This window comes from Dromaius novaehollandiae, chromosome 16 (genome assembly GCF_036370855.1).
Source record: "Dromaius novaehollandiae isolate bDroNov1 chromosome 16, bDroNov1.hap1, whole genome shotgun sequence".
NCBI lineage: Eukaryota > Metazoa > Chordata > Aves > Casuariiformes > Dromaiidae > Dromaius > Dromaius novaehollandiae.
Window position 1 is genome coordinate 4845952 of NC_088113.1, and position 16377 is coordinate 4862328.

General features: G+C 50.3%; 1 protein-coding gene across 3 annotated transcripts in view; it reads left to right on the forward strand.

The window, feature by feature from the left end:
- LOC112983172 (rho GTPase-activating protein 39-like) overlaps window positions 1–15927 on the forward strand; it is a 68289-nt gene extending 52362 nt beyond the window's left edge. For all 3 annotated transcript variants that reach the window (XM_064521337.1, XM_064521338.1, XM_026100108.2), the window contains 6 exons: window positions 879–968; window positions 7653–7726; window positions 9318–9517; window positions 11663–11754; window positions 12578–12747; window positions 13206–15927. In XM_064521337.1, coding sequence (XP_064377407.1) covers window positions 879–968; window positions 7653–7726; window positions 9318–9517; window positions 11663–11754; window positions 12578–12747; window positions 13206–13400 — 821 coding nt within the window. In that variant the 3' untranslated portion in view covers window positions 13401–15927. The remainder of the gene's footprint in view (window positions 1–878; window positions 969–7652; window positions 7727–9317; window positions 9518–11662; window positions 11755–12577; window positions 12748–13205) is intronic.
- The last annotated feature ends 450 nt before the right edge of the window (window positions 15928–16377 follow it).

A 16377-nucleotide genomic window follows, 5' to 3' on the forward strand; every position in this document is an offset into this window, starting at 1 on the left:
AACCTGCAGGGTATTTATTGGCTGATTTGTGACTATTTCTGTGGTGCTCATTAGCAAAGCAAAGTTCCAGTCTGACAACGTTGTTCGTTAGAGCCTCATGACTACATGAGGAATTTTGCTTTCAAAGAATCAGAGCTTGTGACTTGTCCAGTCTCAAGTGAGAAACCAAAGCTTTTATTCCCAGTCAAGCTCCAAACATGAGTTCAAGTCTCCCGCAAATCTTCAGGGCAGGTATTCTGCCCCAGCACATCCCTGCTCCCTGCTAGTGAGTGCTGCGGGCAGCGGTGGGTCCTGGGGGCAGCCATGGTGCTATGCTTTCGGGTCTTATGCTTGTGGCCTTAACATTAGGAGTTCCTTCCCTGCACTGGTGGATGTACAGCATTGGTTTGGGTTTTCACGAGGAACCCAGACTGTTGTCACTTCTCCCCCCCAAAATTATTCCCTCCAGCTATGCCAGACATGGAGACAAAAAATTGCCCTACCAGCACCAGGACCCAGGCAGTATGGAGAAGTAATCCGAACTATTTAAGTGGCTTATTCCTGCTGCTGATATTTAGGCAATACAAATTTGCAGCCTGGAGCCCCTTCTCAAATATTTGGCCATTCAGAGGAGTCTGGGGACATTCTAGGTCCCTGACTCTGGTGCATTTGGAGTTGGTTGTGGTACAGGACTTTTCCCTGAGCAGACCTCCTCACACCATAGTGAGGTTGGCTGCTCTAGTTCAAGTCTAAGGGCAGTTCTGGGCTTTGGTGTTTTACAGTTCTACATTGTTAATGGTTTATTAACCCAGAGTCTCTTCCTGCCATGCTGAAGGGGAGGAGGGCAGGGAGCATTCGGTCTCCTTTGTTGCTCAGTTAACAGTGCTTTGAATTTTCAGTTGCACAGCGCATCAAGGAGCTCACGGATCTGAAAAACAAGAAGAACTCAAAATCCAGGAAAAAGAGGAAACAAAATACTGAGGATGAAGGTAATGGGAGGAAGGACTGCACTGACCTCAGACAGGCTGGGTTGCTGAGTTCCACTGAGAATCAGACCATTTTTTTAAGCTTATAGACATAGATTCAGGAAACTTTACTGTACGTGCCCTATAAGAGGTTTGGCCAGAGAATGGATCAGAACGGAGCAGTGTGGGTGGCAGCTGGGCAGTGCATGGGGGCAGGTACTCCTGGGCACGAGGGATGGGTAGCAGCATAGGGCAGGAGGGACCCCTGTCACTCGCAGGTGGGACACGTGCAGAGAAAAAAAGGGTTTTTAACTTGGATGCAGACTGGGACTGGAACCCAACCAGAGTGCATGCTGCAGACTTTTCTATAGCACATTCAGTGTTACAAGCCATCTGAAACAGTATGTTGGCGAGAACCTGTCTAAATTGGAGTGACAGATTTTGTAAACCACCACCCAACTTGAGGACCTTCAGGGAGGACATCTGATAAACAGCACTGCCTTTTGCTCCCAAGCATTGACTTCTTGTCCATGCTTCCTGGACTGTGGAGCCCCATTCCCCTTGTCCTGCCCTTCCTGGCTGGAGCACCCTGTGCTCACCCAGAAATGCCTGCACAGTGCATGGGCGTGATTCCTTCGGGCCTCCAAGCCAGCTAGGAGAGCTGTGTGCTGCTCCAAAGCAGGGTATGGAGAAAGCCGAGCTGGCTCCGGGTAAGGCAGTGCTAGTCATCTCCCAGCCACAGCAAGGAGTGCTGGCTGGGGTGTTGTTGGCAGAGGCAGATTTCTCTGGTCATTAACGCTGGATTACATAGCTGTACAAATTTGATCTAGCAGTCTAGGGCTTGCAATATCATCTCTACTGAATGAACAAGAGCTCATGTATTACTCCAGCCTGAGGTTTTAATGCTGGCTGCAGGAGGACAAATGATGCTTTATCTGGCCTAAAATGTGCCCGGACAAAGTTCATTCAATTTTTTATATTTTTTAGGAAACTTGAGTCGGCTCTGTGAATTCATATCAGACAGCGGCTTATATCATATGGCCTCAGTGTTTTTAATCTGGTTTTGGGAGCCCTGGAGGACAACTTCTTGCATTGTTGAGCCATACCTCACTCTAGCAGGCAGGTGTATGAAACGTGGAAACCGCAGCTGTGCTCTCCAGAGACCTGCAGTGATTTCCATGTGTCACTGTTTCTTAGAGTCAACCGCAAATCTGGCAAATGGCTGAGGAGGCCCCTTGGTTAAAGGCCCTGTTCTCTTTGCAGCAAGAAAGCTTCTATCATTTTCCCTTTAAATAGGTTGGCTCCTGCGGGATCCAGAGCAGAGGAGGAATTATGCACGGAGGAATTATGTTTCTGTTAGGAATATGTCTTTTTCCCTCCCTGTTCAGACCCAGAAGAGTTCAGCCAATTCTGAGCCTTTGAAAAGTCGTTTTGCTTGTGTTCAGAGGGGCTTTGGTATCTTTGTGGGACAACTGCCCTGCGATTTTCTGTGCATGGTGTGTTCTGTCCATGGGCTGAGCAGGCTTTTCTGTGCAATCGTCTATCTATGTTGCATGTGCTGGAGTTGTGCTTAGGAAGCCAGAGGTAGTTTTTATTTAAAATATAAAATATTGGAAATTGCTTTCAAAAGGCACAGCAGGAGAGCTTTATTAGGTTTCCAGAATGAAGCACTTGAAAGACAGAAATGCCTGTGTGGCCTTAGTTGGGTATCTAATGACAGATCACATGCCGTTCCCTTCACAGGACCCTGTCTGCTCTATTGCACACAAAAGAGAGCTCGGGGAGCAAGCTGGTGTTTTAGAATAAATGAGCTTGTCTGCAAGGCTCCAGCCAGTTTGTCGCAAAAATTGTGCAGCAAAGGAGAGTCGTAACACCAGGAAGAGAAAGGGTTGGCAAGTCACTTGAAGCAGATTTTTCACAAGTAACTAGTAATGATGATGATTTTTTCTGGAGTCTGACCTCAGACTCTGGGCTCTAATTCAGACAAGTTTTGCACACTTGGAGCTGCAGCTGAGGTAGATGAGAATCCTGCCTGAACATGCAAAGTGCTATCTGCTAATGACCGAAAAGGTCAGGTTTTTCCTCAGGATACCTGTGTCTGCTCCATCCACGCCGTTTGCCTTATTTGTACGGTGTGGGTGTAACATCGTTCCCTCGCCTTGCAAGGCTCTCGTGGAAAGGTATTCGCTAGGAGCTGTGAAATATTTAGATGCATATAGATGCTGTAGCAGTAATGTAACAGAGGAATCGATAAGGATGTTAAATGTTCTGTCTTCAGAATGGTTGAACGGTATATATGTAGGCATGTATATAAGTCTTCCAGTGAAAAACAAAGGCAATTAAAGCAGTGGGTTTTTTCCCCAGCTTCCTTCAGTGTAGAGACTTGTAAGTAAACACCTGGGTGAGTAAACATCATCATAGCATCGGATCTGCACCGAAAGCAATCCACACTTACCTTGGCAATCTCCATCTTTCAACGTAATTTTCCGTGGGTGAATGGAGTATGAAGGTGGTGGGAGACCTTTCATGAAACCAACCGATTCAAAGGCAGAAGAGTAAAAGGTAGAAATAAATGACCTGTTTCACAAGGAGGATTGCCTAATGATCCTGCAGGAATGTATTCTGGGGTTTGGTGTGAACTGAGAAAAGGAATCAAATAATGAGCTGACAAAGCTTGGTGTTGATACAAAACTATTCAGGTTGTAAAAACTGAAGGTGCAACAGGATCTCGCAAGGGCGAGTTGCTGAGCGGTCAAGCAGCAGAGAAAAATTACATGTCAATAAAAGCAAAGTGTTGTACCTGGGGAAGACATCCTTAACTGCACCTGCAGTGATGGGCTCTTCCTTGGCTGTTTCAAGTGAGGAAAGAAATTTTGGAGTTACTGTATACAGATTTTGAAAAACATATATGCAGTGCTTGGAAGCAGTCAAAAAACAAGCAGAAGATCAGGAGCTTTTAGAAAAATTCCACGTCATTCCACGTCCCGCCCGTGGCTTCCTTTGGGGCTGATCAGCGTGGCCAGGTGCCGGCCCTGCAGCGAAAGGCTCGGCAGATGTGGACATGGAAGAGAGAAGGGCGAGAGAGAAGGTCAGCAGGCTGAAAGAAATTGCAAGTTGTCTGGGGAAAGTGAGAGGAAAAAGATCTCTCATTGTTTATCATAGCGAAAGAACTGGAAACCACCCCATTTTGTTATCAGGCAGCAGGTTTAAGACTACATTTTCCTGAGGCACCACATTAAATTGTAGGAGTCGGCAATGCAGGGTGTTGTGCTGGTCAAGAGTATAAACAGGTTTGGGAAGAAATGGGACAAATTCAAAGAAGGCAGGTTGGTCAGTAGGTATTAATGGTCCAGGTGCAACGTTGCCTTAGGATATCTCCCACATGCCATTAGCTGGGAGATTTTAGCAGGGGAATAATCATTTTCAATACATCCTGTATCTGTTTCTCGTTCTTCTGCTGGTAGATGCAGGCTGCTGACACATGTGGACCTTTGGGCTGATGAAGTATGGCAGTTCCCATGCAGGGAATGGGGACGGAGTAGGATTACGGGGATGCAGAGGAACGCCCGCCCCGCATGAGGAGGGAGAAAGAAGGGGCTAAGACATTGCCATGAAGTGGAGGTCCCTGTTCAGATCTAAACCAGGAGAGCGGCACCAGTGCAAAGTCTGTACCAAAGGCTTCTATTTGTGCCCGACTGAGGTCTGCATGAGGCAGCAATAGATCAGAGAAATACTTTCGCAACAGCTTCTGCTGTGCTAAAATACTCGCCCCATAGCTGGGTTCTGAATCCACATTGTTTGCTGCATTTTTTAAGAGATTTTTGGCAGGAAAGCACTTGAGTCTGTTCCAGAAGGTGCGTTCCTGCATGTGTGTTGCCTGGCTTTTAACTTGGTATGAAAGGAGAGGCTCTTTAAGAACTTCTTTGCATGTGTTTTTAGGCCAGCACATGGAAAAATATTTTCCTTTGCAAACTGTTTTTCACTGTTGTGGGTTGTTAGTAGTCTTCTCTTCCTGAGCTCCTGAGGCTACTGTGGTACCAGAGGAAATAACAGATCAGCTTGAATTTCACAGATTCACGATGTGCTCAGAGAAGTGGAATTACCGTTAGTATGAGCCCTTTTCCAGCCTGTGCAGGCTAAAATGACTTGTGCTGACACTGATAGGTAGAAGTTGGGGGTTGGGGGCAAGGTCCATGGCAGTTTTGTTAAGGAGACCTGACCATACATAATGAGTTAAATCCCGGGAGCAGGTTTCTACCTGAGAATCTCTAAAGCAGCCAGGTAGATTTGAAAAGCAGAGATAAGGCTAAATTCTGCTCCTTTCCCTAGTGTTTTCCCTCCCATCTCACCACTCGGTCTCCTGGCCTTTCTCAGTCTCCTTCATACATCTTGCTGTGCACATGCCCTGGGAGCCAGGAGAGCTCAGACTGGGGTGGATGCCTCCCGTTAAGTAAGAAGGAGGCCACAAATTGTGTGCTTAAGGTGCAGGTCCCCTGTGTGGGGCCATTCTGCTCTGCACCCGCAGAGAGAGAGCCCGAATCACCCCTGTTCCTCGAGGCTCCCTCCAGGTTTTGATGACTCAGACACGTGGGCAGTAGGATGTCCAGCCCTCTATGCACAGGGCGAGTTTAGTGTCAGTTTGTTTGCTGGAAATTTCAGTGGCTCCACTCGCGACCCTGGCAGTCCCCTCTGGGTGACAGGCAGCAGCTTGTCTGTTGTTGCAAACAAGAGGCCTCTCTGCAGAAAGCATCAGATGGAAGGTTTAGGCTTTTCCCAGGATCAGGGAGCTTTCTGGGAAGGAACAGAACAAACCTCAGCCAAACACATCTTGCTGCTACCTGCACATGCCAGCAACGCAGCCTCCCTGAAGCAGCCATTTCCTTTGCAAACCTTGCTAAACTTTTAATGCGATGAAGGGTTTCTTGGTCAAACTGCAGTGTGAAAAAATATTTCCTATTATCAGTTTTGAATGTGCTGCCTTCTATGTGTTTTTTCTGACACGGATTCAAGTCTCGCTTCTTCCCATTCATTCCTGTGTGAACCAGATGCCACTTCACATCGTGGTGTGTCTGTACGCCACCATTTTAACAGCAGGAGCAGTAACCCAAAATACTGAAGCATTACAAAACAGCTCATTTAGCTCCATTCTTTTCTTTCATTCTTAAGCATTCCCATTATAAATCATGCCTGGGATTAGAAAGATTTCTTGCATATAAAGAATATGTTGCTTCAGATATTCCCGAGAGAGAGAAATTCTTAAAAGTGACTTTCCTTCTCTTTGCTGTGGAAGCGGGGGATGCTGTCCTACCTCCTTCTGCATTTCTCCAGCGTAACTGAGGGGCTCCACGCCAGAGGTTACAATCAAACAGACATGTTAAGATGGGGGGGCTTGTTTAGTCTTGGGGGTACAAGGACTGTGGGTTGTCTGCTGGCTGGCACGAGAATGGGAGAAAGCACGTCTCTCATCTTCGTTATTCTGCTTGGGACAAACTTGTCCTTTCTCTATACGAGAAGATTTGAGGAAATCCAAGATCCCGACTAGTTTACCTAAGCTACGGAGTGCATGAAAGGCCGATGTGAAATAGGCAGCATCTGAGCAGAATGTAGATTTTAAAAGCCACAAGTATTTTGAACTCTGCTGCAAGCTTTGAGTCTGGCAAGGAGTCAGATAGGGCAGCTCTATTCACTGCTTTCAGCAAGCAATTTGGGCTTGACTCGAAAAAGAACAAAAGGCCAATGGTTTTGGAAAAACTCTCCCAGCAATCAGTGCTCTGTCAGTGCAAATATTTCTCCCGGTGTCATGGGGGGATTAGCTCTGTGAATCCTGGCTCCGCTCGCCCTCAAAGTCCGCTGAACCAAGCACAGCAGGAGCAGCCGTCCTTGCAGAGGGCCACAGCTTTTGTGGGGAAACTCCCAAGCTCTGGTGTGTCGGTTTTCCCTTTGTATCACACAGCACGCGTGAATCTCGCGTACAAGGCGGTGTTGGAGGAAGCCGTAGCAAAGAAAGTAAAGCTTTCTGGGAAGATGAGAGATCTCCCTCTGCTTTGCTGCACCTCTTCCTGCAGTCCTGAGTTGACTGTCAGGGCTGACGTTGGCTCTCCAGCCCTGGCACGCCCTTCTCCACCGCTGCCTCTCTTACCAGCCTACTACTTTGGTTCTCCAATCCTAAACAATTTGTTTAAAACACTTGAAAACTTTCCTGGCAGGAAGCTGCCTCTGGATGCTCTTTTTCTGAGATCTAGCAACATGTCAATACTTAGCCCTGTGCCTGTGAGCCGTGTAACTGTGGTTGCGCAGCAGGGAATGAGGGTTCGTGCTTGCACGTGTGCCCAGGCTGTGAATGGCGAATGGCGGCTTGCTTCGAGTCAGGACGGGGTCAGAGCGGTGGCTGCCGCGTGTGTGAGGTTGTGAGGTGCAGGAGCGACGGCGAGAGGTGCAGAGCTACGAGCCGTGAGCCAGAACGCAAATCCCTCAGAGCCCGAGCGTCGACGTGCGCCAGCGTCACCTGCCACAGGGCTCTGGGGCCGGGAGGGTTCAGCGCGCTCCGGGAGCAATTTTGGCAGCCTCTCTGCCCTGCCTGCAGCACAGGCTGTGCAAAATGGGGATGGACGTTTGTGCCGTGCTGCGCTGGTGCTCCGTGAGGGCTCTGGGCTCCACGGAGAGCGTGCGGCGCCCGTGGGCTGACTGCTTGTTTCTTCTTCCCGCTAGGGCTGCCCGTCAGCACCTACGCCAAGTATTGCTACCGGAAACTCCAGAAAGTAGCTGTCACTGGAGGCAAAAAGGTGAGTAGCTGCCCCCACGCCAGGGCCCGTAGAGCTGCCTGCGCGCTCTGCTTTCCAGGCCCCGGAGAAACCAGTCCCATGACTCTCAGAGGTCATCGCTGATTCAGTGATGGAAAACGGAGATAGAGCAGAGGAGACTCGTTCAAGACTCGTCTCCCCATGCGTGTGTGGGCAGGGCTGCTGCCCAGGTCCCACGATAGCTCCCGGCAGAGAGCTGTGCCTGCCATGCTGGGAGCTGTATAGCTGGATGCTCACCTGCCGTAGGGACTTTGCAGACAAACTTGATGTTTGACTATTCCCAAGGTAATAGGAGCTGTCTGTGCAGGGGATGCCCATAATGGAAGGAGCTTGGTTTCCTCAGGAGAAGAAAGAGTCTCTCTTTGCTCCCTGAGAGCTTACATGGGCCTGGTCTTGCAGCTGGTTTACTGTAGGATTGTCCGTTTACAGTTCAAAAAAATCTCGCAGTAGAGATGTCTGGCACAGAGAGGAGCCTGTGTGCTTTGCGTTATCTGGAAATCCCCCTCCTCCCTTTCCTCCGCACAGTCCTGCGCTGGGCTGCAAAAGCTGGCACACAGCCCCAGCCTGTCCGACCTAGGTCTCTGAGCCAGATCCGGTCGTCTTTTATTTCTGCAAATCCCTCTGGGGCCTCCCTGCCATCTGGACTCCATGTACAGTGAGCGAATAGCTGAAATACCTCAGGAGGGGTGAAGGCTCCCGGCATCCCCATGGGGACAGAACAGGAAATGTCCAGACACGCACTGCACACAACTGCAACCCCAGCCGGCTGCCACCCGCCGAGGGGTCAGCGAGAGCTTTGAGGAACGGTGCTCTCCCCCGTCCCTGCATCTCGCTTGGCTGCGGTGTTATTGCCAAACGGTCGCTATGCTAGACGGCCTGCAGTGCCTGCGATAGTGCTTCGAGTTTCTCACACGTTATATGAGATTAGAAATTCCTTTCAAGTGTCAGCGTCTTGCAGAAGCAACACGTCCCAGATGCCCCGGGTGGCACTTGGTGCCTGCTTTGCAGAGGCATTTAGCCCCTCTGAAAACTAAACTTTTCCTGGTCTTAAGCTGGACCCTGGAGTTGGACATACCTGGAATTCTCCTCTCCTAAAGGGCCGTTTTCCCACTGCCCTGTGGCCATGTGCTTGCGTGAAGCAGGGGCTGATGTACATGTGCCCTCTGCTGGCCTTGTCACAGCTTTGGGACAGGCTGGGCTCTGCTTCTTCCTCCTGCCGCACCAGCGCAACGAAGCCACGCCAGGTCTTGGGACAGCTGCAATATTTCCCAAACGCAGAGGTCAAAACACAGCAACAGAATCTGAAGGCCAAACTCTCCAAAGCAGTCTCCTGCCATTAGGCAGCAGCTTTGCTGCTCCTCTTCGGCCTGATGAGTTGAACCCCCCCGATTTTAGCATGTGCAGGCTGCAGAGCAGAAATTGGGCTTGGCAGGGCGTTCCTGGAAGGCCAACAGGGTGGCATGCGCACGAGCAGCCCTCTCGACCCACGGCCACTCACCTCCCATAGGTCCCTCTTCTTCCGTGGGCCAGCAGCGCTGTGCTGCAGCTGCACTGAGCTCTTCTCTGTCCTCAGGGCCTCCGTAAACCAACAGTGGAAGAGATAACACATGCCAGAAATGCCATCATGACACCATCACTCTTCGGCAGCTCTCTGGAGGAAATCATGTTACGGCAGCAGGACATGTATCCAGGTAACAAGCTGCCTTGGGTACAAACGCAGCTGTCGCAGCAGGTCCTGGCGTTAGGAGGAGAACAGACTGAAGGGATTTTCAGGTGAGCTTTGGGGGTTCTGTATTACTTATGATCCACTCACACATCAGTCCTCAAAGTCAAGAAATCAAGATTGACCTCCAGGTGGTTCCCTTTCCCTGACGGTAGCACCCTGTTCCAGATCGGACAATAAATAACCTTTCCCAAGGGTTCAGGAATCACCTGATTCGGTAGCATTAGTCTATTTGCATGCATTATCACAGAGGGGAGATTATTCTTTGTAGATATGATCTGAACTACTTAGGACAGCAAGTGTCCAGGCAGAGCGCTGAACTGCTATCAGTTTAAATGACTGCAGTTGGCTCGTGCAGGGAAGGGACAAGCTCTTGGATGCCTGGCTGAGCCCATGGCTGCAGTTGTCTGGTGTGAGCAGTTCTTGTAGCATTCTTGCTTCACACTGTGGGTTCCTTCCACACGTCTTCTGGAGAAAGTCTGTGTCTCACCTGTGAGCCCTGTGTGCACCACTGGTGGTAGGATGCTGCTGCTTAGAAATGGAGTGACTGCCTGGTAGGTGGAAATCTGAATTGACTGAGAAGTATCGGCACCAACCAAGGACCGAAATATGGCATAGTACCATGCTATTTGTAACTTGCAGTGTCCCTTGCAGAAAGTAAGGCCTTAGAGTGGGAAGCTTCTCTCTTCTAGATCTCTAACCCAAAAAGCCTTTTGTTTCCCAATGCTCTTCCTTTACGGAGAGCTGCTATCCTGCTCTGCCCTCCAGTTAGGTAGTTCCCATAGGCCTCCCTATTTGCAAGTGAGCCTGCGGGGGTTAGTCCCATCGCATGTAGGAGACATCCCTCCGCCTGTCTCATCTGTGGAACCAGGTCCTCTCTCAGCTTGTGGTGTTTATGTAAAATGTGGAGCATCTCCCAAAAGAATGCAATGTTCATGTGTTTGGTCCGTGTGAAGAGCTGAATGTCTTGTACAAAGAGGAATGGATTCAACAGGGGAGACCAGAGAAGTCTTGCCCCAGCGCAGTGGTTTAGGCTTGCATCATTGCTCTAAACCACACCTGGGGCTGAGACTGGGGGGAGTCCCAAATCCCAGGCAGGTGGATTTAATGGGCAGCAGCTCTTCCTCCCTGTCTTGCTTTGCTCTGCAAAGGACTGACTGCTGCAGACACCTTCCCAGGCAAAGAGTTCCCAGATGTGGGGCTGAGGAGCAGGGTACCTCCTCCCCTCCTGGAGTTTGGTGGGTCAAAGGCCCTGAGTGGGCGATGCTCTGCCTGCGCCTCCTTCCCGTCTTTCTTCTCCCTGCAGAGGCATCCTGAGTGTTTTACTGAGTGTTGAGGACTTCAGTGACAGCTGCAAGGTGGAGCATAACTGCTCCCTGCTGACCATGTCCCAAATAGCTTGCGCTGATCTTAATGCAGTGGCCCTAAATGCAGGTTTGCTGCTTTTTTTGCCTGCTTGCAACAGGTAATAAACACTTGAGAAGGAGTTACAGATAATTATCAAGTATGGGATCTCCCTGAACAGGTCATGCTGAAAGGCAGACCAGGGGCCAATTAGAGTACCCTCCAGGGACTGAATGTCATTATGAAAAGATGACAATCTGTCACCTAAAAGCAGTTCATCAAATGCAACACTTCAGCCTTAATGATGCACAAAACTCAGGGTATTCTGCTCCTGGGTGACCATGTGAGGATTCAAGAGAGAGAAAGATGCCATGTGGTCAGTATAGGGGTTCTGGTTTGGGGGGGGTTATGTTTTTTTTTTTAAGATTTTTGTTAATTTTTCAGTTGTTAAACTTGATTTAAGGTAATCAGGAAAAGACCCGACTTTGCCTTGAGTAATTTCAACTGTCTTGGCATATTTAGCCAGAGTTGTCCATATCTCTAGACTGAAAAATGCCACAGAGAAGCACAGTTACAGAAAATAATAGTTCCTGAGGTCAAAATGACAGTTGGTGCCTGAGTTAGTAGGAACGAAACAAGTGTTTCTACTACCCACATTTTGAAGCTGTGTCTGAAAACGAACAACGGGTTCTTTCTGAGGACCTGCTTTTGTAGCCTCTGGCACGTGCTCTTCTCCACGGGACCCCAGCAGCAGTCTCGGAGCCACGGCTTGCTGGCCAGCTGCCACCCCGGCACATTGCAGAGCACTGTGTGTGCTCTCTGAAGCATCCCTGCTGTGTCTCTGTCTGCAGGATACCGGGTGACATCGATGAAGTCAATGCATTGAAACTGCAGGTGGATCAGTGGAGAATCCCAAGCGGCCTCAGTGACCCCAACATCCCAGGTACGGGAATGCTGCACGCTTGTGGTGTGCCCTCAGCCGTGGTACGATGCTGAGGGGAAGGGAAGGGAGCAGCCCAGGGGACTTGCTGCTCTTTGGGGACAGTGCTGCACTCAGCATGGTGGGCAAAGCTGTCTTCACCAACAGAGCTTCTTATTCTTTGCCTTTCTGCTGCGTCCTCAAATACTGCCCGCGGCAAAGCGTTGAGGCGATGGGCATCGCTGCCTCCAGCTGTCTCTGTCAGAGCTAGGCCATGTGAGCTGGACAGCATGCAGAGCAGCTGCGAGGATTCAGGAGCAGCAGTCTTTCTCCAGGCGTCTCTGACTCACCCTTTCCTTTAGGCGGCCTCAGAGCTGCTTCTTGGCGAAGCAGGTAGATAAGAGCCAGCATTTCCGTCTAAGGAGTTGATTTGCCTATCCAAGCATTTCAAAGCCAAGACTCAAATAAGGTGAAACATAACCTTTCTCTGTCTTCTGGTTCCTGAGGTGTTCAGTCTTGCTGTCAAATTTATCTCTGCAAAAAAGGCAGAAGAGAGCCTTTCTTATCAGTGACACCTGAGATTTGCCTGCATTTGTTAGCACTGTCAACAGTGGGGCAAGAAAGAGCCCATTTTTCTTTCCCACAAGCAGCTTTGGTGATGTTTTGTGCTGCCTCCTCACCCTATTCTGCAGCTTTATTGAGCATGACGTGGCTTGGCTTGCTGAGCTATTGCAAGCTCTCAGGCTGTGGCGTGTAGCCAAAGACACAGCTCTGTGGCCTCGTCCTGTGCCCAAACGTGGCGGGGAGTTGACCAGAGCTTTTCTCATGCACCCTGCTTTCTGCCCAGCCTCTCTTCTCAAGCTGTGGTATCGGGAGCTAGAGGAGCCCGTAATCCCCCAGCAGTTCTACAAGGAGTGCATCAGCAACTACGAGAACCCCGACGCTGCTGTGGCCGTGGTGCAGCTTCTGCCAGAGCTCAACAGACTGGTCCTGTGTTACCTCATACACTTCCTGCAGGTAGGCAGCCCCAGCAGTCCTGAGCTTCCTCCACTGCTGGCCAGGAGCCTGGCACGCAAGGGGCATAGCTAGCGGGACAGTTATGGCGTGCCATCAGCTGAATTTTAGGACCTCTCACCTGTATTTAAAGTGGGATTGATGGCAGGGGGCATAGGGTCTGCTGGCCTTGTCCCTTATGGGAGCTATAAACTGTGTTGATTCCTGGTCTTGTGGACTGCGGACAGGGCTGGTCCCAAGGGGACAGCTTGGGAACTGCAAGACATTCCCTGTCTGCAGAGGCTCCCACGCCATCAGCTGTGGCAGAGCGCAGAGGCCTTCCCCTGTGAGTGTGGCGGTTGGGGCATTTCCCTTTAGGGAGGCCACATCTCTACTGCCCTTGCCCCTTTTGTTGGGCCACATGTTTGGAGTCTCTTGTCTTTTTTCAGTGCTGCAGCTGAACTTCTCCTTATTGCCTACAGATCTTTGCGCAGCCGTCAAACGTGGGCAGAACAAAGATGGATGTGAACAACCTGGCCATGGTGATGGCCCCCAACTGCCTGCGTTGTCAGTCTGATGACCCTCGGATTATCTTTGAGAACACACGCAAGGAAATGTCCTTTCTTCGCATGCTGATAGTGCACTTAGACACGAGCTTCATCAAAGGGCTGGTTTGAGGTGCTGGCCCTGGGGTGTAGGACGCTGCTCTGGGGAGTTGCTGGGTGTCCGATGTCTTCTCCCTTCCACTTAGATTTCTTCCATTGTCCTTGCTGTTGTCACACTCTGGGTTAGCCCTCAGCATCCCCCAACATATGACTTCGAGAACAGGGACTAGACAATCCTGGAAGGCTTGGGCTGTTCCACAGTAGGACCAAGAAGTCCTTGGATATGCCAGGCCAGATTCAGTCATTCCTGGCCCTCTTGTGTATGTCAGAGGGGGGAAGCCCTCCTCCTCAGAGCTGCAGGACTACTTGCTCCTTGAAAGGGCTGTGACATCCATGAGAAACTGCTACCTGGGGCCATGAGACTCCCCTGTCTCTCTTTGGGGGGCAGAGTTGGCTTTAGGTAGGAGGACATCACTCCCGTGCTATGGCATGAGCCAGTCCCGGGGGAGGTACTGGGGATAACTCCAATGGTATGGAGTCAGCCTAGTTCACTGCTGCAGACTGTTGACTGGGAGTTTTAGGATAGCTCTGGTACCCCTCGATGCTGTTGGAAGAGGGTTGTGAAGGTGCAGGGTCTTTGAGTCTCTGCCGCTGGGTGGCCGGACAGGCAAACATCCCATGGCTGGAACCTCATACTTCAACATCCACCTCACCTTCTCTTTTAGGTGGCCTTGGAGCTGCATAGCCCCTGTGGCTGCCATGGGGATGAGTCAGTGTGTAGGACGGATGAGCCCTGTTCTGAGCTAAACCAGCACCCACCCACACTGTGGGGCCTGGGGACAAGGAGAGGGCCATGCGCTAGGTAACAAACAGATGTGACAGCCTCTTTGGCATCCTCCAACAAGGCCAGATCCTTTGGAGGGGAAACCTCAGCCAGCCTCGCAGCTCCTTTCTGCCAGGCCCTTCCTACACAGGCTGTGTGAGCTGACACCAGCTTTCCTGAAGAGCTGCTGGGAAGGTGCCAGTAGAGCTCAGAGCAGCCTCCATGGCTCCTGCACCCTCCCTTCCTGGCACCAGGTATACGAGCATGTTAGGACTCTGCTGGGTTTGGCCAGCCCCAGCCAGGACCTCCTTCACAGAGAGCTCTGCCAGGAGCTGAATGTCAGCTTTGCCCACCCTCCTGGTTTGTCCCAGGCCTGGAGACAGCAGGAAAGGCCCTTGACAGTGAGAAGCTCTGTTGTGCTCAGAAATACCCTTCCAGGCAGAGCAGTAGCTTTCCCACCTGCTTGTGAAATGACGCTGTCCGGAGTCAGCAGCAGCACCCGTGTTCTTCCTACCAAATTCGCACTGGAGCGGCAGAGGGATCGGGAAGGAAAGGGAAGGGAAGAGGCAGGTCTGAGCAGCTGATGTGCTGTGGAGCCTGCATAGGGATGTTGTCAGCCCGGCAGCTCAGCGTCCTCATTTGTCATTAAACGCCTGGGGCTTTCTGCATGCCAACGAGAACATATAGACACAGCAAGGAGAGTGTCTTTCGGAGGCAGTGCACAGATCTCCCCACAGCCTCCAGACACTGTTGCATGTTCCTTAGCAAGCAGCAGCTTCTAATTCTGTGGTATCCTGGTGTGACTCTTCTTTTCCTTTGAAGCATTTTCTCTGCTAGAGGAAGATCTGCTGCAAGGCCAAAGTTGTGTGTTGGGATTGTTCATACAACGCTAAGTCTGCTGGTAGCATCCAAAGTTGCATTGTTGTTTCTACATCCCATGTCAAGTGGGGACATGGGATCACCCGCTCCTGATTGCAGTGGGGAGCTGAGCCCTGCCAGCAGTCAGGTTTAAGGGTTGATACCTGCACCAAAGGGTCAGGCAAAAGGTGTCACATGTACAGCAGTGCCTTGAACCTGCTGGATTTCAGTGTGCGTAAATGGGTGTTTCCAGAGCACAGGTTTGCTCTGATGGACTCTTTGGCAGGAGTTCAGTTCGTGCCCAGCTGAACCAAGGATTGTGGTTCCCCTGATTGTACTAGATCCTTCTGCGGTCCAGTGGGCCAGGAAATCTTGCTGCTTTGTTGGGATTAGCTCTGTCAAACACGCCAACAAAAATGTGCCATTATCTGCTTCAAACATTCATCCCATCCCAGTGCTCAGCTCATTTGGCCTTCTGAAGCACTAAACGATTTATACTTAGGATGTGGGGCTACATTCCCAGAAATGTAGAGACAGCAGCGGGCTTACCAGCTTTGCCAAATTTTGTTGAAATTTGAATCGTTGAACAGGCTCAGGGTGCCATGTCCTGGCCCCACATGGGCTGGAGCAGCCGTGTGGTGCCTACCCCCTCCTTTGGGCTGCAGATGCATGTGCCCGTGTCTGGGCCTAGCCTGCAGCCAGCCACCATGTAGGTGATCCATGCTATTCCTTGCACTTAGCTGTAGCAGGCAATCAACCCATAGGCGTTTGCTGCTATTGCAAATGAATGCTTCTTGCCAGGGCTGTAAAATAGGCTAAGAAATTACACTGGATATTATTTTCTTTTTTTGCCAACAGATTTGTAAATATGAATCAGTAAAGCAGCCTCTCTTCTAATAATAAATATAATCTCCATGATTGTCTGTTGTCTTTTTTGTGAATTTCTGAAGCGTGATCAAGTCTGCCTGAAGCTGTGGATTTCAGCATGAATGTCAGTGTTCATGAATAACATTTAGGAATCAGCATGATGCAAGCTCTTGGAAACCAAGCTGAGGGCTATTTTTGTTGTTCTTAAATCTCAGGCAGCTACTAAGGGGCACTCAGTGAAGCTAGTAAGAGATCAGGTTAAAACAGATAAAGGAAAACACTTCTTTACACAGGAGGAATGAACTTCTGGAGCTTGCTGCCCTTGGATGTGGTGAAACAGAGGGTATCAGCAGGGTCAAAAAGGGGTTAGACAAATTTATGGGCAGCAGGTCTATAAAGGGATAGTCAGAGGATGAGGCAGGGACATGCTGCTGATATCTCTAATGCAGCAGCTGTGGATGCTGCGGAGGGACTGCAGAAGGCAGCCATGCACACATACTT